This window comes from Phoenix dactylifera, chromosome 16, assembly GCF_009389715.1.
Source record: "Phoenix dactylifera cultivar Barhee BC4 chromosome 16, palm_55x_up_171113_PBpolish2nd_filt_p, whole genome shotgun sequence".
NCBI classification, from domain to species: Eukaryota; Viridiplantae; Streptophyta; class Magnoliopsida; order Arecales; family Arecaceae; genus Phoenix; species Phoenix dactylifera.
In genome coordinates this window covers 11143231-11166328 of record NC_052407.1, presented here as the reverse complement: position 1 = coordinate 11166328, position 23098 = coordinate 11143231, and the positions used below count along the sequence as shown (strand labels likewise).

Here is a 23098-nt window from a genome sequence, read left to right as displayed (position 1 = left end):
GGTCCAAACAAGTGCCATCGAACAACCACAGAGTTAGGTGTTTCTTTACACATCCCATTCCCAAAGGAGGAATACAATACGAAAGAGAAATTATGCCAGGTGCCCCCTAAAAGGGCAGCAACGTACGTCAGACACAAGTCTTTATATGTAGCTCAATACCAAGCATCATGACACCATTCTTAATGCAGCTGTTGGGAGAGGAGGAAAGGTGGAGGAAGAACCCATGCAGCAAAAACTAGTGGTGATGGATTGCTAATGCATGGCTTTGCTCTTAGAAGACGAAGGAGTTCCTGAAGTACTACGAACATATATAAACGAGGCAACCATTATGTTCAGCTGCTCTTTCTTAACACGAACTAGCTCAAAGCTGAGTTCAGCTTCCTCACAAGTTCCCCCAATGCCATGGAGAACTCCTCCTCAACCTGCACCAACAAAAGAAGCACTGGTATGAGCAGCTTGTTCCATAACACCATCTCATCCAATCTTCACTGCAGCCAGCTTTTCAGGTGCATAACCCTCTCAAGAACTGGATTCCTACCTATTGTATGGCTGTAACCATTTAAGAGAGATATCGAGAATAAAAACTTGTAGGAAAATAAAAATATATGGAAAAGAAAATATTGTGGAGAAATTTTTCTACCTATCTTATGAGGCAGTCATTATGTATATTTAAACAAGAGATTACAATGAGGATGATAAAGAAAAAATTAATAGATCTCTAAGATCAATCCTAAATTTATGCTATTTAAAATTTAGAATTCAAAATTCAAAATTTAGAATTTAAAATTAAAAATTGAAAATTTTGATATGGGGCTGAGATGAAGATACTGCCAATAAAACTGAAAGCATTCAACTAATATGGGGCTCATGTTCGTAAGTCCATTCAATTCTTCTGGATAGGGAACTGAGAACTTGCCTTTGCAGTCATTGTTATATGGATAGAGGATCTGGGGAAGGGCATGACGCTAGCATTAGTGACTGTGAGATGGACGTTCTCAATCTCGGAGACCAGCCTCGCCAATACTCCTCTGTGGTTCTTGCAGTGGATCCTTATGAGGACTGTCTTCTCGGAAAGCATCGCTTCAATGTCAGGAAGAGGTTTTTCTGCCGGGCACCCACTGGAGGATGAACCATCAGCATCGGCAGAGAGCTTAGACTTCCTGACGAGGACCACGGACTCGACAGTCCTCTTCGCAGTCTGGTCTTCGATGGTCTTCACCCTCGCTTCGAGTTGTTTAACATACTTGGCTGCCTCTTCAAGAACAGAAGCCTTGTCCCTCTGAAAGTTGGGTAAACAAGACTAACACATGCCAACTGAAAAGATCTAAATTATTTTAAGCAAGAACTGAATCATTTTTTAGTTTTTGAAAGGTTCTAATGTTATTGACATTATTTTTTTTTGAAATCCAAATGATATTGTCATAGTCGAGGTCAGTTCCTGTGTGATTTCTTATGAAGTGTTTTCTATGGATTACCCCTTTTTCCGGGAAAAACTTCTATAGACAACTTGGATATAGAGGGCACAATGATCAAAGATGGACTTGAAAAGAAAATAGAAGAGTAATTAAACTTCAAACTTCTCTGTGTATTTGTGCAATAGAGGATTTTCTACATGCAATAAAAGAAAGAGGAGATTGCTTGACTGTAAGAAACAATTTCATGTGAATTGACATAGATGCTTGCAAGAGGATTAAGGGATCATTAAAGGAATTCAACAATTTCTTGGGAGCCTTTTGTATTTATAACCTTTTTTACAATATCACATTATTCATTTTTCTCCCTTAAGGGGCATAGAGCAAGTTATGATCTCAAAATTCTTGTGGGTCTTTGACAGCAGAAGAAATGCTTAGAAGAAAACGTGTTCCAAGATAGATTAGGAGATCATGCTCCTCCACAATGGGACAATTAAGCACCTTCTTTCATTATTATCATCTTGATCTCCAGTATAATCCTCGAATATTTCCCTCTTTTTTTTTTCCAGATAAATATTTCCAAATGTTTCTTATTCAGCTAATTAATACTATGAAAACAGGTTTCTGACACCCATAAAAATTATAGTTAAAACATTGAAAGTATGCTTACAAGACATTCATCAACATAACGACTGAATGCATTTGCAATGGAAGCAGCTAATGCAAAATGATAGGATGAGAAACTTAATTTAGTCCAACTACCTTCTTAAGACCAGGGATAACTGCAGAAAGTTCAATAAATCTCAGGCTGAGCTTCTCCCTCCGCTTTCTCTCCGCAATTACGTGCTCATCATGAGCTTGAGATGGCATTGATCCCGTCTTTATCATCTTTGATCCCTGTTGAACAAGTGTTTCGTAATCTTGTGCTGAACCATTAGAAACTAGAGCTCTCATATTTTCTTGGGATGCTGATGCTCTTCTAAGTTCATCATTAGGAGAATCTGAATTGCGAAACAAAAGAGAGTCTGCTGAAGAGGCATCGGGGCCCAAAGTTGGATTCTGCTCGGTGGTACGAGAGTTCCAGCTATTGATCTTCTGTATCTTTTTCGGTCTTTCGATTAAGCCTATCCGAGAGGGAGTCTCCACCGGATTGAAGGGAGGGTAAGAAGTATAGCTCTCTGAGGAGAGGGGTTGCTGGAAGCCTCCCACAAGTGCCGGAGCTACTCGTTGTGGAGTAAACTCATTGAATGAGCTAATGTCACATTCGTAAATGAAGCTAGACTCATCCATTACCTATAGATTGCACCGATAGAGCTTTCAAATTAAGATCTTGTTCTCAAAAGAAAACGTTACATAAATATCAGACGGTAAACCTTTTGTAGTTTCAGTTTGATAATAATGGGGCTTACAAGTTCTGAAGACCATTTATTTTCAGATATTTCCATTTCATTTAATCTCGCCCCGCTAGAAAGACATCGAGATCCTGAAAGAAAACCCATGTTAAGCTTACAAAAGAAATGAGTCGGTGAAGTAAATAATCAATGAAAGACCAGTACTGTTGCAAATCCAAATTCTTCAAGCTAATCAAATCTTTGAAGACCGAGATGGAACGAGGAAAAGGGCCTCTATTTTAATGGATTAGTTCAACAGAAGACAATACATGGGTGTGATATTATGTTTTGTTTCTGAGCAAAAAGAATATCTTGTCAAACGATGACTACTAGATCCAACAGAAATAGTATTCTGGGAACAAACCTTTTCTCAGAAAACAAAGAAGAAGAAATCAGGAGACATCAAACCAGTTTCCGATCTAAAGCAATTGAGACTCATTTGTTAATGAAAAAAATTGACTCGCATCATAATAAAGAGAATTCAACACCTCTTATGTACAGACAAGAAAAGGATGAAACAGAAATAACCCACATCGATCATAATAAAGAGCTATATAAACCTATTATATATATTTTACCGAAACTCAAGATGAAATTGATTCAGATCTACTGAACTCGAAGATCCATGATCAGTTCAGAAGTCTCCAGCTTCTTTCGGGGAAAAAGGAAACAAATCTATACTGATCAAGGTCTCAAAGCTGTTTGAAAAGTAGGGGCTAGACATAACCAGACATCCAGCAGACGGCGGAACACCTCCTCCTGATGAAGAACAAAACACGGCTCGGTCGACTCTTATATCGTCCTAAAGTTCCAGAGAACCCTTTCCTCGTGTGAACGTTTCTTCTCTCTCTTTTCCTGTTCATGCGGTCTCTATCCGTGTCAATGGAAGTTTTGTACTTAAGTCCTCATACTTGGACTAAATACGAAAACGGTCCTTTTCTGAAGGTCGACATCCTGCTGGCTTTTTATAATTTTACTTTCATTGGAAGTGGATGGAATGCAGCCTGCCATCCACTAGCCCATTACAATTGTTAACAGTACTTTTTTGCCCGAATGATGAAATTCTCTTGGAAGGCAAACCTTTTCTCATTTCCTTATCATCCATTCGTCTTCAGTGCCCAATGAGGAAGGGCTCCACCAGCATCAAGAAACAACAATGTTCTCTTTGGCTGGGAGGCGGAAGCCCGGATACTTTCGTCAACTTTGGACACAGTTTCAGGCGAGCAGCAGGAGGACAGCGAGTGAACTCCCCAACCAGTGGCAAGAACTAGTTCACCCTAATGCTCTCCTCCCTAGAATGTTAATCACGTTCCTTACATAAATTAAGAGCTTATTGACTTCTAAATCTACTCATAAAATAATAAAAAATGATGAGTGGAACATAAATTCCACTAAGAAATTATGATGGAAATTGCTCGTTGGACTTAATGGCCACGAGATACGGTGCCAAAATACCGGTTGGGGCTCGATAGGCGTGCTTCTTTACCGTACCTTGAGAGGTAGAAAGAAGTGCGCTGCGTCAGAAGCTTCAGGTCATACGAACTTCATTAATGTCGCCCATGATTTATATATACTAACACAAGCATGTCAACAAAGATTTGAGCAATATAACTGGTTTTCCTTTTAACCGAGTTGAGAAGGGCAAAGAAAGGTGCCACTTCTATTCCGAGGGCAAATAATATAGCTTTACAGGAGGATTCAGAAACTGTGATTACTTGGATAACAAATTCCGCAGATCAGATTCATGTTGTTCATCCATTGCTCTTGGACACCTGAATGCTTATTTCTTTTTGTATCTTTTTTTCAAACCAATCATATCTACTGAGAAACAAACATGAAAAGAGAAGGAAAAAGCAATATAGCTAACCTGTCAAGTTGGCCAAATTATGATAATGATATACCATCGCCTATCTTATTTCTTCCTCTACCACTACATCTCCTGCCTGTTGCTTAGTATTTAAGTATATCATACTGTTAATTTGCATCAGCCGAACTATTAAGGACCAAGATTGCAAGTCCGTTGTATCAGTGAGTATCTGGTACTAAGACAAATATATATCTAGTCAATATTTTGCTTGAGACAGAAACTCTATTTAGTTTTTAAGGCTATGTAAGTGGGTGTACAGCATTGCTTCACCTTGAGAAAAGCTAATTAATATCAAACCGTGAATAACGATGGTATCAGTGATGAGTGTTTGCGGACGTAGGATAGGTTACGTAAGGACCTTTACGTAAGATAGGACAGCAAGGCATGCTGTCAAATTTCTTCACCAACCTTTTTTTGTTTGTCCATGTCCCCCTTAATGCTATGGCCTTTTTGATTTTGGGCTACACGGGTGGGCAAGCACGATTTGATCCTCCACACGGATAGCCACCGGAAGATTTCATTTTGTAGGCTTGCTAACTAATATTATTGTTGTTGGTTAGTAAATTAACAATAAAACTTTTCTTCCCAGGTTTGATTTCTCTTTTGCTAATTCTACATTTGTGGTCAAGCAACAGTGGGAGTAATAAACAATTCCCAGCATCATGGGAAAGCTGAGAAATTAACATTTATAAACATGATTAAATTTGCTGCCACATTTCAATTCAACCAGTCCATTCAACATACCGTGACATAGAACGACTTATGAGTTCATATTGGAGTCGTTTTTCTTCACGTGCCATTTAACTTTTAGCTTTTGGCTTAAAAGTGAAGAAAAGGTTACTTGGCCTGAGAATATTTACTTTCACACTGGTAGTCAATCATTCAAATAAAACTTTTCCTAACAGTAGTGATGAAGACTACTACAGCCGGACCACGGTCCGCAAACCACTGTTAGCATCTTATGCCTCTAAGGTAAACCGATCAACGTAAACTTGCCATCTAGCCTATGGGGTGGCCATTCAAAGCTTGTCACTGGCCCATCCAAAGAGCATGTAAAGAGTCCTCTGTATCTCTAACTCTCACTATGGTTTGCAACAACTCGGCCGTATCACTAACTATCTCTTAACAAATATGATATCTGAGCAAATTCTGCTACTAAAAAATGCAGTTTACAGATAGCCCCAAACTACTTGGCAATGGGTTTCAGTCCTCGCCTATATATTGTTTGCATTCTCGAAGACCCTTCAGGTAAATTCTCTTTTGACCCTCTTATACTGCCTCTCTGCCTCTCTATGGTCTCCTCCTGTTCTCTGAGAATTATGTCTGACTTAGGTGTTGGAGAATTATGTCTGACTTAGGTGTTGCATATGCTTTAGTGCATGGACTTATTTATTTTTGTTGTTTAATGTCAGAGCTAGCGTCAGAGTACCGTTCGAAGCCGTTTCTCTGCCATCCAACTCCACCAGAGCATCATCGCAAAGGCATGCAGCTGTCCTATCCAATCTCTCTGATCTGAATAGTAAACGAGTCGGATCTTCAATGACCACCAATAACTCGATGCCTTGGTCGAACCAATTTCTAACGGCAACAGGTTGGTGCTAAAAGAAAAGTCTTGATCCCATCTTTGGAGGCATGATCGACGAAGCGGATGACAACAATCATGAAATCAAGGAGAACCCAGACAACGACTGCAACCGACCAGCAAGATGTAGCCCTTAAGTCCAACAACTCTTTACAGAGCCCTTAAAGGGCTCCTTACTCAGTAGGAGGCACAATTTGACACATTAGTCACTGCTGAGAAGTTTCATCTACTCATGTAGTAGATTTAGATGCTTACCATCGCCATCCACTACAGCAGCTGATCGCCAACCACCAACAACAGCAACTGCCGCAGCAGAGTCATGCACCAGGAGATCAGGAGGACCAAAAGCAACTAAATCATCACTCACATCCTCGGAGTCCAGGATGGGCTCGACACAGTCACTATTCTCATCCATGGAGTACAAGGCAAGGGAGGTGGCATCAGTCTCTGAGCCATAGTCTCAAGAGGGATCGACGCTAGGATGTTCATCTCACCACCGTTCGGAGAGAATATTCAGAAGGGATGTCGACCTCAATCATAGCTTGGAGAAGATGGATCGACATCTTGAGGCCTTAAGAGGCTATAACACCGAGCTCGAGCATGCAGTTGACTTTCCAACCAATCCTTTATTATAATGGAGGAACCCCTTCCTCCTCAATTTAAGTTGCCCCAACTAGAGATCTACGACAAGAATACTGACCCTTTGGACCACCTGGAAAGTTTTAGAGCCCTCATGAAGCCATTGCGTAGTGCTTTGCCAAGCCTTCCCAGCTACTCTCTGGAAAGGGGATAGATTGTGGTACACTAGGCTGCGGCCGAACTCGATCCATTCCTTTGGACAGTTCAGTTGACTATTCGTGACTCACGTCATCAGCAACACCGATAAAGAAAAGGCGTGGAATGCCTGCTCGCCATCAAGTAGCAGGACGGAGAGTCCCTTCATAACTATGTCAATCGCTTTAACATCGCGACTTTGGAAGTGGGTGACTTGGATCATTTGGTCGCGGTGTCCATATTAAATTGCAAGCCGAAGACCTCTCAACTCCTCTTCTCCCTTGAGAAGAAGTTTCCAAGAAGTCAATCGGAGCTTCTTGCTAGAGCTGAGAAATATATAAATACAGAAGAACCTATGATAGATCGGTGAGAGTCAGACAGGAAGAAGTCTGGAAAGAAGGACAAGTGGGCTCGGAAGGACAAAAATGAGTCCAAAAGAAGCAAAAGATGGGCAGTCGAGGTCTCCATTGATCGAAGAGTCCACCTCGATAGTTCGAGAGGTAAACCCTCTTAATGTCTCTCAAACGTAGATCCTAATAAAGATCAAGAATCAAGGTTAGGTCAAATGACCTCGGAAGATGAGAAAAGTTGCCAAGAATTTGTAGAATTTGTAGGATAAGAGTAAATTCTACAAATTCCCCCAAGACTTCGGAAATGATACTAAAGACTGCAACAGCTCAGATACTTCATTGACCACCCACAAGATCGAAACACTAGGCGAGAGTTGCTTGCTCCTAAGCAGCAAATTGAAAACCAACCCCTCAAAGTCGAGACAGTCTGGGTGCACAAGATGGGTGAGCCATTCTATGGCCCTGAGAACACCTCCATCCTGAGCTGACCCTCGTGCTGAAGATCTGGTGAACCAACCGACCCCTAAAGTTTGGGACGATTCGGGTGCATAGGTCGGGCAAGCCATTCTACGACCCTGAGAAAGCAACACCTCCATCTTGAATCGACCCTCATGTCGAAGATTTGGTGAGCTAATCGACCCTCTAAGGTCGGGACGGCTCGAGTGCATGGTCAGGCGAGCCATTCTACAACATCAAGGAGGCAACACCTCCATCTTGAATTGGCTCTCACATCAAAGATCTGGTGAGCTAACCGATCCCTCAAAATCGGGACGGCCCGAGTGTGCAAGTTGGGCGAGCCATTTTACAACCCCAAGAAGGTGACACATCTGTCCTAAGTTAGCCCTTGCATCAAAGATCTAGTGAGCCAATCGATCTCTCAAGGATGAGATAGCCTATGTGGAGACTTTTGCACTATTGTGAAGTTGACTGAATTCCCCCCTTCAAGTGAATGCAATAAGCTCCTGCTAACTACAACGCGACTCTCAACTCTTAGCAGCTCAAGGTACGTGACCATTGCGACCCTGTAATAAGCTCACCAAATCTATGAAAGAGTTTTTCAAAGAGTTTCAAATCTCAAGCATTGGCCAGGTGTGGCTAGGAATAGGAGGCAAGGCCCCCATAACTTGTCGATGAATTCATCCACTTCTTGGATGTTCCTCCGAATAAGTGCAAGTCGTTGGCTTCATCCGAGCATAGTTGAGAACGAGGACAAGGCCCATATGATCTACTAAGGATGGTTCAATTCTTTGGCCCCCGAAAGCACCAACCTAAACATTGATCAAGACGATTGCATGCAAAGCCAACCTATGCTACTTAACGGATTGATAGACATTCTCACACACAAGCCCGAGCAAAAATGAGGCAACAAAAAATAAGCCAAAATTGTTTCCATTCCTCGTTGTAATTACAAAATAATGTCACCTTAATAGCCAAAGGACCACACAAAAGGAGATAAACTCAAACATTACTGACTCTACAAACCAGATAGATTAGGTGAAGAGGTTGTTGATTGGAGAGTCACGCTCCCTCAAGGCAATGCTTCCTCCTCTTCCAAGAATAACTTGAGGATAGTTAGATCTTTGTCAACTACAACATTTAGAAAGAGTATGAGCTTCACCTTGCATCACACTCCTTCAATAAGGAGGCGACCTCAGCCGAGCAGTCCCCTACGAGGACTTTATAACGTCCCACTTAAATCCGGCCGAAGGTTCACACTCCATCACAATAGTGGCCTTCCCCTCTGCCTCTGCAGCTTGATGGAGAGCGATCTGCAGCTCCCTCCTAATTTCAAAAGCCTGGAGCACCGCCTCTTTTGTCCGAACTTGGGCTCCTCTCAGCTCTGCCTCCATCTCTACCACTTTACAATGGGTGTCAACAACTTTTTCTGCAGCCAACTAACTCCACAAAAGCCCCAGCTCCATCTTGATATCGACCACTCTCTCTATGAAGGCGCTCGATGACCCTTATCCGATTCCGATCTGGATGGCATACAAGTCAAGATCTCCAACGGCCGCCATAAATTTGGCATGTGGGTCTAACCGGTTCCCAATGGCAAGAGTATCCAAATCTTTTAGGAACATCTACTAGCACGACTACTACTACCCCAACTCCTCTACCATCTGCACCCGCAAGCATGCATCATCTCATCATTTTAGCAGTGCAGATATATGGGGTATTTCCATGTATTGCTCTTTATTGAAATCTTGCATGAGTTCAAGAGGGCGTAGCCGCAAAGATTAAATTCTAAATAACAAAAATTGGGCTGATAGGACACATCAACAGTGCAACCTAACGTATCCTATATCTTACCCCGATAAGGTTTATTTTTTTCCAAATATTTAACTCATAACTTAACAAAACATTACTCAAACCGTTAATCTTGAATGAAACCCAAATGCCACATCAAAAAGAAAAAAAAATTAAAAATGACCAAAATAATCTTAAGTCACATAACAACAAGCCAAGAACATAAGAAAATATATGTATCCTCCTTTTCATTTAAAGATAATTTTAATTTTTCATATGAGGTAAATACTTTCACTAACACCGTTAATTAAACTAGGTGTAGGTGTAGATTTTACGAGCTATCGGATGTAAATATAATAAATATAAATCTCAACAGAAAATTTATAATTTATTTCTTATGAAATTATGATTATAAGTTCATTTCTAATATCATAAAAGATTATCAATTACCCATGATCCCATGGGAGGGGGCATACGCACGTTAATTAATTAGCAGCAGCTATAGCGGCCAAGTTGGGCACCAATAAGATGGAGTTGAGACTATCGCATGGTTATAGACAAATAGAAAACACAGCCCACATGCTCATCCAATAAGAATCCAAAGCAGTCACTATGTTTACTAATGGACATTTCAGTTTCATCTCAAAAATTATGGACATTTCAATTGATTTCGGGTGCTTGCCCTACTTGTGCTCATTGGATGGGAGTTCATCGTATACTGCAAGGTGACTCTCAAATTCTCAAGTTGTTTAATTTAACAAAAAATAAATAAATAAATAAATAAAGCATACGAAATTGTTCTCAGAGAAAGTGAACAAATCCATATTGAGGTTACGGTTATTGATTGGAAATATCAAGGAAACAATTTAATTATTAAGATCTCGTACCTGAGTTTTTATTATATTAACATACTTCATCAGATAACATGCAGCATGGCTAAAGCTAAGATCAAGAAAGAAAAAGCTCCCATTCCATCCAAGTGTTGTGGGTTAAGAGTCTTCACATGATTATGTACTAACAATGGATGAACAGTGAGGGGATATGTTAGCATCAGCAATACCTGTTTCTTTTATTTCTTTTGGTCTACACTGAGCTCTAGCACTGGTGAAAAGGAATCTATCAGCTATTTCGCTCCCATAATAGCTTCAAAACAGAAAACTTGAGCCAGGAGTTCCTACTTGAATGTCACCAAAATAAGGGCAGGACAATTTCACTCAAAGAAAATAACCTAGATTAAAGAAAACTCTTGATTAATACAGAGCAAGTTACAACATTAGGAAAGAGTTAGCAATGTGTGCAATCAGGCTTCCATTTGATCTTCACCCTTCTGAACCCATATCTTCACAGTCTTATCCTTTTCGAGTGCACCTGACGCAATCATGTTCCCTGAGGGGTGACAAGAAACAGCAATAACAGTGTCTGTATGACCTTCCAGTTTCTGAACCACCTTCCTGCTCTGAAGCTCCCACAAGTATACACAGTTATCCTCTGAACCACTAACAATGTACTGCCCATTTGTTATGGAAAATGTGGCTGGAATGCAATATCTCAGATTGGCATGCCCAGTATATGTCTTCAAAAATTTACCAGTCGAGAAGTTCCATAGTCTCTGCACAGCAGGCGACATGATTCATGGATCATTAACAAAACAAATAATATTTTTAGAGTCAGAATATCATGAGAACTAGGGAGTTGCAAATTCTACTTCATTTTCCATTGCATTCAACCAAAGCTGAATAAATGCAACAACAGCCATACCTGAGTGTGTGTTTAGATGCATGACATTGGTTATCCAGAAAGTAAACGAGTTTGATTGGCATTCAGTGCATAAGTTTCATGGGTATGCTAAGCATAGGAAAATATTTGTTAGAGGAGAAGATATATATAGAACCAGGGAGGATGGAGGTGATTGTGATGGGATTGATGGTGAATAATGGTTATTAGAAACTGGGTGAATGTCTTGCAGTGGGTCCCTCTCCTCCCCCGGGCAAGCCAGAAATCAAAAAAGAAAGTTTCTGAAGGAATACTAGCAAGCAGAAAGCCTCCTCTTCGTCCCCAACAGCTTTCAGGCCACTAATCACCTCTGGGAATCTGGCTAACAATCTGAAGCTAGGCTTATCGATCGAATGCAAATGGTGAATTCTTCTTAACGGAAGTCTGTCTTTGATTTCGTCGTAATGCGAGCCAATTTCTTTCCTTTTCGCTGAAGGTTAAAAAAACAAAAAAGTAGGAAAAATAGGTAGAAAAGATGTAATAGAGTGTAGGCAAGTTTTCAAGCGAAAGAGGGAGTCTTTTTTGCAAGCTAGGAAGTTTTCAATCCTTTACATTAGTCTTAGGCAAGTTAGCCTGTTTTTGGAAAGCCAGTTTGAAATTAGGTATTCAAAATTCCTTTTCGAAGGGGCAATGAAGTAAGTAAGCGCAAGTGAGTTTGAAAGCACACTTTTCTAGCCAGCTTTATAAATTTTGATATAAACTCCAGTTTATGTAAATAATTGGACCACTGGAATTTTCCATATTGTGAAAAAACATTTCCGTAGAGCAGGGAGCACACCAAGCAAAAAAGTATCAAGTTCTTTTACGTCAATGTAGATGGCAATCTTCTTTGACAAATAGCCCATGAGTGATTATTACGATCTTTAACCTCAAACTAATTTTTCTAAGAAGATAAATGAAACAACAATATTAACACAGCATGCATTTCCTCTATATCACAAGAAATAAACAATTGTAGATTCAGTTAACAATTAAAAATTGCCATAAAAAAACATTTTACATGAGATACATCCAAGGTGGCCCACCCATATGATGATATCCTATGACCTACTTATCAAGATGAACATGATTAAGGGAACAGTCATGCCCCCAAGATTTTGTTTTTTTTAAAAAAAAAATCCAGTTGAAAAAGTTCAGATCACTCAAAGGTGCAAAGAAACTAACAAATTGATCAACAAAGGCTGGACTTGCTAGATCAACAAATACCAAAAAATAGTAGTTGTGAGGACCTGTGTGGGCATGTGCTTAATCCCACATCAGTTATGCAATGGATAGATCTTGGATACTTATATAGGGCCAAGAAGTCCAAATAATATCTTACGGCTAACAAAGTCCAGGGTCCTAGGTTGTGATAGTAGCAAACAATCAACATGAAATATGCAAACTCATTAATAACATAAACTAACAGGCCAGAATTACTACATCAAGTGATAGTAAAAGGTAATGATGTTACAGCATAAACATATATCAAACATCTCATATTATTATATGTCTGCTAGTGTGTTTGGGTATGTGTGTGCGTATTGTTTATGCCTCTCAAGGGGAGTATAGTAATCATAAAAAAGAGTAATAAAAGTACATTGAAATGCAGAAGTGGTCAGGCAGACTCTTCAATTTGTATAGTTGATTACATAAAAAGTAATACTAGCTTCGACATGGAGCACTTAAGCGCAATATAACCATTTTAAGATAAAAGAAATCGCTGAAGCATATAGAATTATTTAAGCCTTTAAGCAAAAGCTAAGAAATATTTCGGGTCTTAGATAAATTTGTTTATATAGTATAATAAATTAATCCAAATGGCAGGAAACCTATATTATGAAGACATAGCATTAACAATTGACAAGTGACTTTACAATTAATAATTGATAAATGATCCAGATGAATAATAAGAAACTCTACTAATATTATAGCATGAGTGCAGCAATTGATATGATTTATAATCATGCTGGACAAACACTGCACATGTAAGCACAGCAAAACATGCATGAACTTACACACGTGTGGTCAGGTCTACAGAATCTTCTTATCCACTCATTTCGAGAGCTGTATCTGTAGTTACTGGCAGCTTTTATAGATCTTTTCTCAGTATTTGTATTCTTCCTATATGTTCATTTCAATAAGAATCCCATCAGCTGCCACAGCAAAATTTTGAAATCATTTCTAACAACTTTTATCTATATTACCTGATATCTTCTGCTCCTCTGCTTCCGCATTCAACAGAAATATAATTTGCTCACCTTGCTAGGGACTTCTCAGCTTATTGATGAACAAGCCCATCACTATTAAGCTGCTTCTCCACCATTTTATCCTCAAGCTGTGTCCTATATGTTCCCTACGGTTGTATTCATTTCTAACATGACCCTAGCTATATGAACTATCCACTTATTCTCATCTATGTTATAATTAGGACCCCTCTCATATTCGAATTCTCTGATTCATGTAACATTGTCAACCTTAATATTGTACTAAAAAATATATATTCAATCTTAAAGGTGCCAGACAAGCACAAAATAACCTGGCAACATCTCTCTACTTCATAAAACCTGCTTTTTTTAATTAAATGCCTTTGCCTATTTTCACATGTTTGGTTACTTAAACGCATGTAATCCTGGACTCAATTATATTGTGTAGCCAATTAAAACAGACGCATCCATTCTTGAGGCATAACTAAGCTGCAATTCTTAAGATCATCTGTTACTTAAACACCTAAGCCACCTAAAATGTTATTTCTTATGGCATGCAACCTTTGTGACCTTGTCCAGTGGTAGGTTCTTGTACTTGAATGATGCCAACTGTCAACTTCAACAAAATCCTCAAAAATTGTCATCCAATCAAAAAGGTAAGTAATCTCTTTCTTCAATCTGATTAGCTCGAATCTCCAACTAAAAGCCATGAAAGAGAAAAGTAATTTCCACGAAAAATTGAAAGTAAGGTTCTTATGTTTGCAATTTTACAAACCGTCATAAGAGAGCCCCTTTGAGGACTACAATGGTCTTTTAATATGATCAGGTTTCTTGACATTTGGTCACAGAGTTTTAGTCTTTAGAACTTTTATTTGCAGTTTTGGTGTTCGTTTGTTTGCATGGTTGACATTCGATTCCCTAATCTCAATTTGGAGGGTTCAAATTGCATGGCATGGTGTCTTAACCTGAAATACTATATTAACAATTTTTAGTATGTTAGGTTTTATTTTGTCAGGTGAACAAAAGAAAGAGGAAGAGGAAAGGGACAGAAAGACACACTATCTTCCCTCCAGTTATCCTTTCCTATTTGTTTTGCTATAATTCTATTTCGCGGCCCAGGTGCAGGGGGCTGCATCACCTTTGTTTATGCTAACAAGGTTCATCTCTCTTAATTGGAATTCACTTCCTCAGCTGATCAAAGTAGCAATTCCTCTAACAGTAAGTATGGTTTGCTGTAAATTACAAAAAATGCAATTCCAACAGAACACCATGTGATGCCTTACATACCAACTATGCCTTCTACACCATACTTGAAGTTCTTATAGATTGAAAAATAAACTTCAGTCAAACTTTACTAGATATAGTAAACCAGGTCTGACAAATATTTTGGGGCAGAAAACAAGCTTAAATCCACGACAAAGGCGATTAGTGAAGGGTTTTTTCCCATTTAATTCAATGAAGTGCTAACCGACCTAATCATTTGGTCATGTAACACCTTGCAAATCGACTTTGAGGAAGTTATGGCCTTTCTAAGTTAAATTTCACATGCAAGGGCTGGTTGTCGCTTATCATGGACCCAGACGCTATCCAAACCTGCATGAAGCGGCCTACCTAGTCTACTAAAGTCAAGGTAATGCACATAGATCAAATTGCTCTAGGGATAATAGAAACTTGTACTCTTGTAACTTTTAAAACACTGTCAGGACATGATCTCCAAAAGTGTATGGATAGAAACTCATGCACAATCATAATTTCATGACTGTCAAACCAAATTGGTCAAGACATCTTGCATTATCCAAAAAATAATCTAGTTCAACATTTTACATATAAATTTCATAAGGATTTTAGCTATTTTTCTAGCTCAAAATTAAATAATTACAAGTGATTTTCATTTATATGACTAATTAATTGACAAGGATGAAAACAGATAGGACAGGGGTCGAATATTTGTTATGTCCATATCCAAATCCTCTTTTAGTTAGTGGATAAGAATATGGATATTGATGTCAATTGGACTACTGAAAGATGTACTCCCATGTCTGCTCACAACTAATGCAGATTAGATGGTGGATTGTGTTTCTCGAGCAAAATGAGGCTCATTTAGGCATCAAGTGGCAAAATTTACAGCCCTAATAAAATCTATGGAGTTTCTTTTATGAATCTAGGGAGTCTTTGCTAAGAAATGTATGTGTAAATAACTTAGTTGCAAGTTTTACAAATCCTTTCTTCGAACTATCACAATTAAAAGACAGCCGTTCACTCATTTCATAGTGATCATCCAAATTTCTGTGGAGACCCACCACATAGAAAGAAGAGAAGCAATAATAATAAATATATTCAAATTTCATAATGACAGACAATTATATTTTTTGTAACAAAACCAAACAATCACATGTGAATATTGATTGATATGACTAATTACCAAATAAGGATGAAAACAGATTGGATATAGGTCAAATTTTTGTTATATCCATATCGAGGGTTTAAAACCCGATGCAGACCACTGTATTTTGGTCCCCAGTTTGTATGGTACCAAGACCCTACTGTCCTGACTCCTAGGGAAGTCTCTCTGTATTTCTCAGCTGAGCCTTCCTCCTTTCCCTCCTTTATGTATCCTCTCCTTTTCTCTCTCTCTCTCTCTCTCCCCCCTACGCCTTAGGCCCTCCTGTGAATGAAGATGAGAGAAAAGAGAGCAGCAGGGATGGCCACATTTCTCTTCTTTTCTAAACAAAGACACATTGAGTGCTAGCTGGTAGCAGCCGAATAGGTTGACACCGGGGTCCCAACCAATTCCAAGCAGGACTAGCGGGATATCCCAGTTCATGCATAGATCAGTATTTTCTTTGTGGAATGGTACGGTACCAGTCAGATGAGGTAATACTATTGGTACCTTAATCCTAGATCCATATCCAAATCCTCTGTTAGTTAGTTGATAAGAACACAGACATGGATATCAATCACTATTGAAATATGTCACCAATCTCCATGAGCTTACAATTGATATATAGTTTAGATTATGGATTGTCTTTAAGGAAAACAGAGCCCAATTAGGCATCAACTGGCAAAATTCTAACCTTGATTAGTTCCAGCGAGTCACAGAAGTCTTTTTTATGAGTGTAGGGGGTATTTACCAAATATTCTGTATCTTTAAGAGTTCATTCATAAAGTTTTAGCAGTCTTTTCAACCAACTATCATAATTGAAAGACTGTCATCAATCTAACTTTCATAGATGATTCAAAATTCATAAGTCCAGAGCCCCACATTAGAGAGAGGGAGGGAAGCTGTCTAGCCCCTCTAATTTCCAGGTTAACTGCATGGCATAGCAAAGAAAGGATCCGAATGCCCTCAAGAGATGTTGTGTTGCAAGGAAATTTTTGGAAGAGAAATAGAAAAACAAGACTTTTCCAGGCAAAGGAGCATGTTTTTTGGAGATATAGAAATCAATCTCTAAATTTGTCATTTTTTGTTAGAATAAAAAAATTGAAAACAAGATTTTCTCAGGGCATATTTGGTATTGCTTAAAAAAGAGATTTTATGGCATATAAAGTGAAAAAATACACTTTCCTGAAAAATAATTGTTTGGTAACATTATCAGAAAAGTACTACTATATGAAAAAGATAAAAAGCGCTTTTAGGAGAAGCTAGGAAACCTAGCTTCTAGCTTCTCCTTCTCTCCTTATAAAGGAGAAGCAACAAAAAAACACACCATTAGAAAAAGTAAGTTTTTCGAGTAGCTTATTGCATCTAAGCAAACACATAAGTGCCAAAAAAGGGAATAAAGGAAAAGAAAGGAAAGAAAGAAAATAAGGAAAAGAAAAGGCTCACAAATTTACTACTTATGTGTATAACCTCATAGATTATTTCTTTTAGCATGTCCACCTTTATTAAGGGCATAAATGTAAAAAGAAGTAATTTATAATGGTGTACATGCAAAAAGCCATAATTATAAGAGTATACATGTAAATAACAAATTTCAAGGGTATATATGCAATTTTATAGAATGATATACATGTAAAAAGAATAATTTATAAGGATATTCATGTCAATAACAAATTTATGAGTTTATACATGTAATTTCAGATATTTATAAGGGTATATACACAGAAAAAACCCTTTTTAAGGATATTTCCACCCATCCACCAACCGCTTCTCTCCCAACTGACCTATGTGAAATCCTTATCTTTTATAATTAACTACCATTATTTTCATCCATTAGATGGACAAAGGTGTATGATGTAAACAAAATTAGATTGGAGTCTCCTTATTCTTAAGTTCGGCTTTAAAGTTGAGCTTTAAAGGAAAGAAATAAAGGTTTACAAAGTTCGGCTTTGCGGCTACATTGTTTCTCTCTCCTCGACCTCCTTATTCTTAAGTTCGGTTGACAATGACTCAACTCGGGGCTTATTACTTAGTCGACTAAAGTGCAAGAAGCACTATAACCTGCTAATTTCAGCAATTGATCAAAACATTTCAATCAGTAGACATAAAACTCAATTGTAAAATATCGAGAACTTATGGCAAACCCAGTGAAGGATGATATAGTATCATGAATACATACATACATACATACATACATATGTGTGTATATATATATATATATATATATATAAAACAGGCATTATTTGTATTTATTTAATATACGTAAAGTTAAAAATCAATGAGCAGTGTACATATTTTCTTTAGACACTTCTGGGCATAAATCAGATGTGTAAAATATCTGAGTTTGTTTTGAATAAATTCATAAATGAGCTGGATACAACCAATATTATGGGATAAATCAAATAAAACATACTAAGAGAGTTCGTACACAAATCACAAAACAAAAAACTAATCACATAATGTAAAAACTTAAACATGTCATTAAGATAGAAAGAAACCATATTTTTGCTATGTTGACATCCATATTGGTACTTATATCCTCGCATCTGGATCAGTACAAGATAATACATCAATATCTATAGTTGTCTCTAGATCCAGATTGAAATTCAAAATAAATCCATATCCAGGAACATAAGTAATACTATGCAAATTTTGGATAAGGAATGGGGCACAATTGGGTTATCTCCAATGAAAGTTCAGCATTGTTTATCAATCAACTCAAACCTTGTGAGAGCAAAGCTACTCCAAGCAAATAAAAGTAAGTATTAACTAGATCCATCTCCAAGAAATGCCTAAATAAGGCCCCAAAGAGAACCTCATCAATTTGGATGCTGAAATCACACATCTCTAAATGATCCATGAGAGTACATTATTAAGAAATAGATGAATGACATAATTCTTCACCTCTTGGCTCTTGACATTTTTCTAGTAATGCCTGACTACATTTTTGAAGAATAAATTTATGACAATTTTCCATAAGAATTTCTTCAAGCCATTAGATCCCCTGAAGATTGCAGTAACCATTTTTACGGGTACTTATAAGTTATAACAAGCTAAAGGCTCATACCAAAAAAAAAAAAAGCCTCTTAGGCTAACCATGAAATTACATCCTTAAATGGATATTTCCTGGCTAATATGGAAGCTTATCCATGGATAAAATGTAAAATATCTCAAATATGCTATCGTACTGTTTGTATGCTGGTACAGTACAAGATACATTATGACCCCCATATCTGCTCACGGTTCACCGAACCAGATGATACGGCCATGTCATTATGCGTCAATATGGCATGCCATAAGGAGTTGAGACAATATGGTAGTGATTGGAAACCTTAGTTTCGATTCATCAAGATGCCCAATCTCATCCTAATTATACATTATACGATGAAGATTGCTAAAAGTAACATGTTATCTCTAGATCCTTAAATCAACCTCCAGAGGAGGCTCTTATCTCAGAAGGTAATGGTTGAAAATAAGCTCGTTTAAGGGGCAATTTTTCGCAATTTTTTCCCACAGAAAAAAAAAATCATGTCATTAGGAAGATTAGGAAGATACAACTTTATATCACATTTCTCTTCGTGGTGGTACTTCAGGTTTTTTATATTATATCCTTGACAGAAAGCCACTGAGTTGAAGGTGATTTGAAAAGTATATTTGTAATGATAGATATTGATCCATCAATGCCCCCTTTTCTTTACCATCTTGTTCGTGTAGACGAAATTCCTTTATTTTCTATTCTCCTCAAAAAAGAAGCATCTTTCATGCAATAGAACTCATCAACACAGACACAATTACAAAAAAGAAAATATATCATAAAAATTCAGAAGTTAATCAGTGGTCGTACCAAGGTGTTGTCGAGGGTAGCAGCAAGCACAAACTTCCCGTTGGGGGAGAATTTCACGAACGACACCGGCGGGCTCTCGTCGTCGATCAATGTCTTCATACAACGTCCAGTCGAAGCATCCCAAATCCGGCAAAGCCCATCGTAGCTGCTCGAAACGATCAACGAGCCGTCGAGATTGAAGTCGACGGCGGTGACGGGGTCGGAGTGGGCGGGGACGACCCGGATGCACTTGCCGGACTTGACGTCCCAGAGTCGGACGGTCTCGTCGAAGCCCCCGGAGGCGATGAGGTTAGTCTGGGGGTTGAAGGCGCAGCAGACGACGAAGTTGGTGTGGCCGGTGAGGGTCTTGAGGGGGGCAGCGGCGCCGTCTGTGGCGAGGTCCCAGAGGCGGAGGGTGCGGTCGTCGGAAGCGGAGCAGAGGAAGCGGCCGTCGGCGGAGAATGAGAGGTCGGAGACGCCCGCGGCATGGCCTGAAAGCTCGGCGCGGAGGGAGAGGTCAGCGGCGGACCAGACGCGAAGGCTCTTGTCGGCGGAGGCGGAGGCGAGGAGGGCGCCATCGGGAGAGAACATGACGGCTGAAACGGCGCGCTTGTGGCCGGTTAGGGTTTCTCGGAGGACGTACGGTGGGGAGAAGGAAGGGGATCCAGTGGGCGGGGCGGAGGAGGCCATCGCCGGCACTGGGTGGTGCTGTGGTTTCCGACGATGGAGAGTACCGAGAGGGTTGGCCAACGACGAGGTGGCGGCAAGAGGGATTGAAGGCTACTTTGAGTGCTTAACCCTGGATATTTGCAACATTGGCAGCTCTGTCAACTGGAATTTTACCGTAGGTTATAAGAAGAATGAAAGTAACGACCATCAACTTTGTATTAAGGTTGTCGCTCCGACATGCAAACCCGCATAAATTCTTCTACGAAAGGTATTATAATTGATGAAGATTAAAAAGACTAATCAAAATGTATTATAATTGATCTGGGACTAACACAAACTCGCATGAATCCTTATATACCCTTCCACTTAAAATCTAAATTTATTCAAACTCAATCACAAGCGCTATAATTAGCCAGTAGTCAACCTTAGATCCTGATATTATTTATAATAGCACAGGTTGTCAACTAAAAAAACTAGTCAAAAGCTCATATTTGATTATTTGGTCTCATATAAATATTCAAAATCTTCTCGTCAATATAAAAATTAAACACACACTCACATGGGCCTTCACAATCTTATTAATAGGAGTCTAATCCCAAACCCCATGAATAGCATCTACTTATATGCAACCATAATACTAAAAAGTAATGCACCCATATGTCTCTAGTACTATTATTAATTTTTTAAAAGATTCATTTTTCTTCCCTCCTTTCTTGCTTTTCTATACTATGAAAACATGCGAGAAACACCGTGGTATGTGTGGAAAAATCCACTGGTAATGAAAGAGATTAAGCAAAATTTATATTTTAGGCTTGTTCTAACAATCTTTACCTTCACACCCTCATTACCAACTTCTCTCTAAGATATCTTTTCTGCTTAAATTCCTCATAGCAGAAATTATGTTGTGTTCTAAACAGTTTAGGAAGAATAATTTCATTTGCTGCTCAGCTCATTTGTTCTTTAAAATATTGTAGGAAAGTATGTGGAGTGTTGAATCCTATTCTTTGCAAGGATATGAGGTATACACATTTTCTCCTTTTCCATTCAGTACATGACAAATGTTAATATTATTTAGATTAATTGTTGGAACGTTCTTCAGAAACCAAATTTCTTATTATTATGAGTAAAAATTTAAAGAACTTTCTTTCTTTTGGTTTAATTTTTAGTCTATTTGGGACTGTTATCCCTGAAACCCACCACTTGGGTTGACACATGATGCGAACCCGAACGACGAATTTGAGCCATGAAAGAAAAGATCTGGAGAGGTCTTTTTCTTCTAATCCTACCAAGATCGGGGTTGCAGAACTCTTCCTCTCCCGTTATCCTACAGAATTCAGCAGGATTCTGCAAGGTTGCTAAGGAGAAATTGCGACAATAAAAAAAATTGGAAGAGGTTCATATTGTGAAATGTCAAGGTTCCAATTAAAAAAGAACTATATCTCTTCATGGTCTTAGTTAAACGTATCCTAAGTACAGCCAACTAAAATATCTAGATTTACAAGTAAATCCTTCAAATTTCTTTGTCGGGGCATCTTCTCAATTCCTGATATTAGAAGTGTTTAGGCTATGATAGACCTCTATCTCAATTCTCTAGTAAGATCATTACAGATCCACAGCATCCAATGTTGAGAGGACAAGACCACCTTATTAAGAGGGATATCCAATAAGGAGAGTTTCTATTAGTGGTCTGCATACGGGGAGTGAGTTTCTTCTCAAAGGAGAAGACAAGGAGCTCCATCCATTTCATTAAGAGTTGAAGTTTCAGAACAGAAGGTTACTTCAGTTGCACTTGAGTGCAGAAGTAAAAGAAGAAGATAATAAGCAAAAGAGTAACAATATATAGTTGGAAAGCTTCGAAAGCAATCTCTGAAAAGCATGGCACTTCTTGGATGAGGACAGTATCTGCCAAAAGTAGAGAAGAGCATCTACTAGTGGTCAAAGTTATTACTTGTTTCAGAAAGAAAGAAAGAAAGAAAGAAAAAGAAGATTGAGGTGGAATTATAAAAAGCAAGAATGCATCATGAAGCTACATTAAAGGATAAGAATTTATTGCTTTTAATCTTTTTATCAAATGCGCAAGTGGATTCACAAATGTTGTGTCTCTGAATGAAGGTTGCTGAAGCTGCATTCACAAAAATCTATCTATGAACATCTACATGCTTAAATTCATAAAATAATACATATAGAGGTCATTTCTCTCGGAAAAAAAAGAAAGAAAGGAAAACATATAGAAGCCCTCCATTACACATGTTCATGAGACGTAAAATGAAAATTAAAAAATATTTGTTGCAGAAGTTATCAGATGTGAACTACCAGCCCCGGATCTCATTGCATAGATTTTCATCTCGTCGCGACCATATCCATTCATCTTGCCCCTACTAAGTGTATCACCTAAAGGGTACATGCATTAGAATCCATAAAAGCTAAAGCATCACGCAGGCATCAGTTGATAACATATGAGAAGTACGTCATAACATTTATTCAAGCTTCAAAAGATACCGTCCAATAGATCTACAGAACATTTCCAGTTCTGGAAACATCCTTAAAAGATGCCAATATGAAAAAAAAATAATTCATGCACGCATTAAAAGATTAAATCCAACAGATTTGCGGATTTAAAACATCAGCAGGTATGGTGACGTAC

General features: G+C 38.5%; 2 protein-coding genes and 1 long non-coding RNA gene across 3 annotated transcripts; all 3 read right to left on the bottom strand.

The window, feature by feature from the left end:
• Nucleotides 1-356: 356 nt before the first annotated feature.
• LOC120104093 (transcription factor bHLH25-like) lies at nt 357-3103 on the bottom strand. Its single transcript, XM_039114625.1, has 4 exons — nt 2822-3103; nt 2175-2705; nt 917-1279; nt 357-422 (listed from the first exon to the last, which is right to left on the bottom strand). The coding sequence occupies exons 1-4, from the start codon at nt 2909-2911 to the stop codon at nt 357-359; spliced, it is 1050 nt and encodes a 349-aa protein (XP_038970553.1). The 5' UTR covers nt 2912-3103.
• A 7560-nt stretch (nt 3104-10663) lies between these two features.
• On the bottom strand, nt 10664-20623 carry LOC103705709 (COMPASS-like H3K4 histone methylase component WDR5A). Its single transcript, XM_008789530.3, has 2 exons — nt 19807-20623; nt 10664-11232 (listed from the first exon to the last, which is right to left on the bottom strand). The coding sequence occupies exons 1-2, from the start codon at nt 20473-20475 to the stop codon at nt 10924-10926; spliced, it is 978 nt and encodes a 325-aa protein (XP_008787752.2). The 5' UTR covers nt 20476-20623; the 3' UTR covers nt 10664-10923.
• LOC120104078 lies at nt 12509-18208 on the bottom strand. Its single transcript, XR_005506540.1, has 2 exons — nt 13583-18208; nt 12509-13499 (listed from the first exon to the last, which is right to left on the bottom strand). It is a non-coding gene; the product is annotated as an uncharacterized LOC120104078 (long non-coding RNA).
• Nucleotides 20624-23098: the final 2475 nt, after the last annotated feature.

What these genes read in the sequence shown, in the direction of transcription:
- LOC120104093 (XM_039114625.1), bottom strand. Translation starts at nt 2,911, where the DNA reads ATGGGTTTTCTTTCAGGATCTCGATGTCTTTCTAGCGGGGCGAGATTA. An exon ending in ATAAATGGTCTTCAGAACTT is followed by an intron (nt 2,706 to 2,821) that starts GTAAGCCCCATT and finishes TGCAATCTATAG; the next exon opens with GTAATGGATGAGTCTAGCTT. An exon ending in ATATAACAATGACTGCAAAG is followed by an intron (nt 423 to 916) that starts GCAAGTTCTCAG and finishes TTGTTGGTGCAG; the next exon opens with GTTGAGGAGGAGTTCTCCAT.
- LOC103705709 (XM_008789530.3), bottom strand. Translation starts at nt 20,475, where the DNA reads ATGGCCTCCTCCGCCCCGCCCACTGGATCCCCTTCCTTCTCCCCACCG. An exon ending in CTACCCTCGACAACACCTTG is followed by an intron (nt 11,233 to 19,806) that starts GTACGACCACTG and finishes CCTGCTGTGCAG; the next exon opens with AGACTATGGAACTTCTCGAC.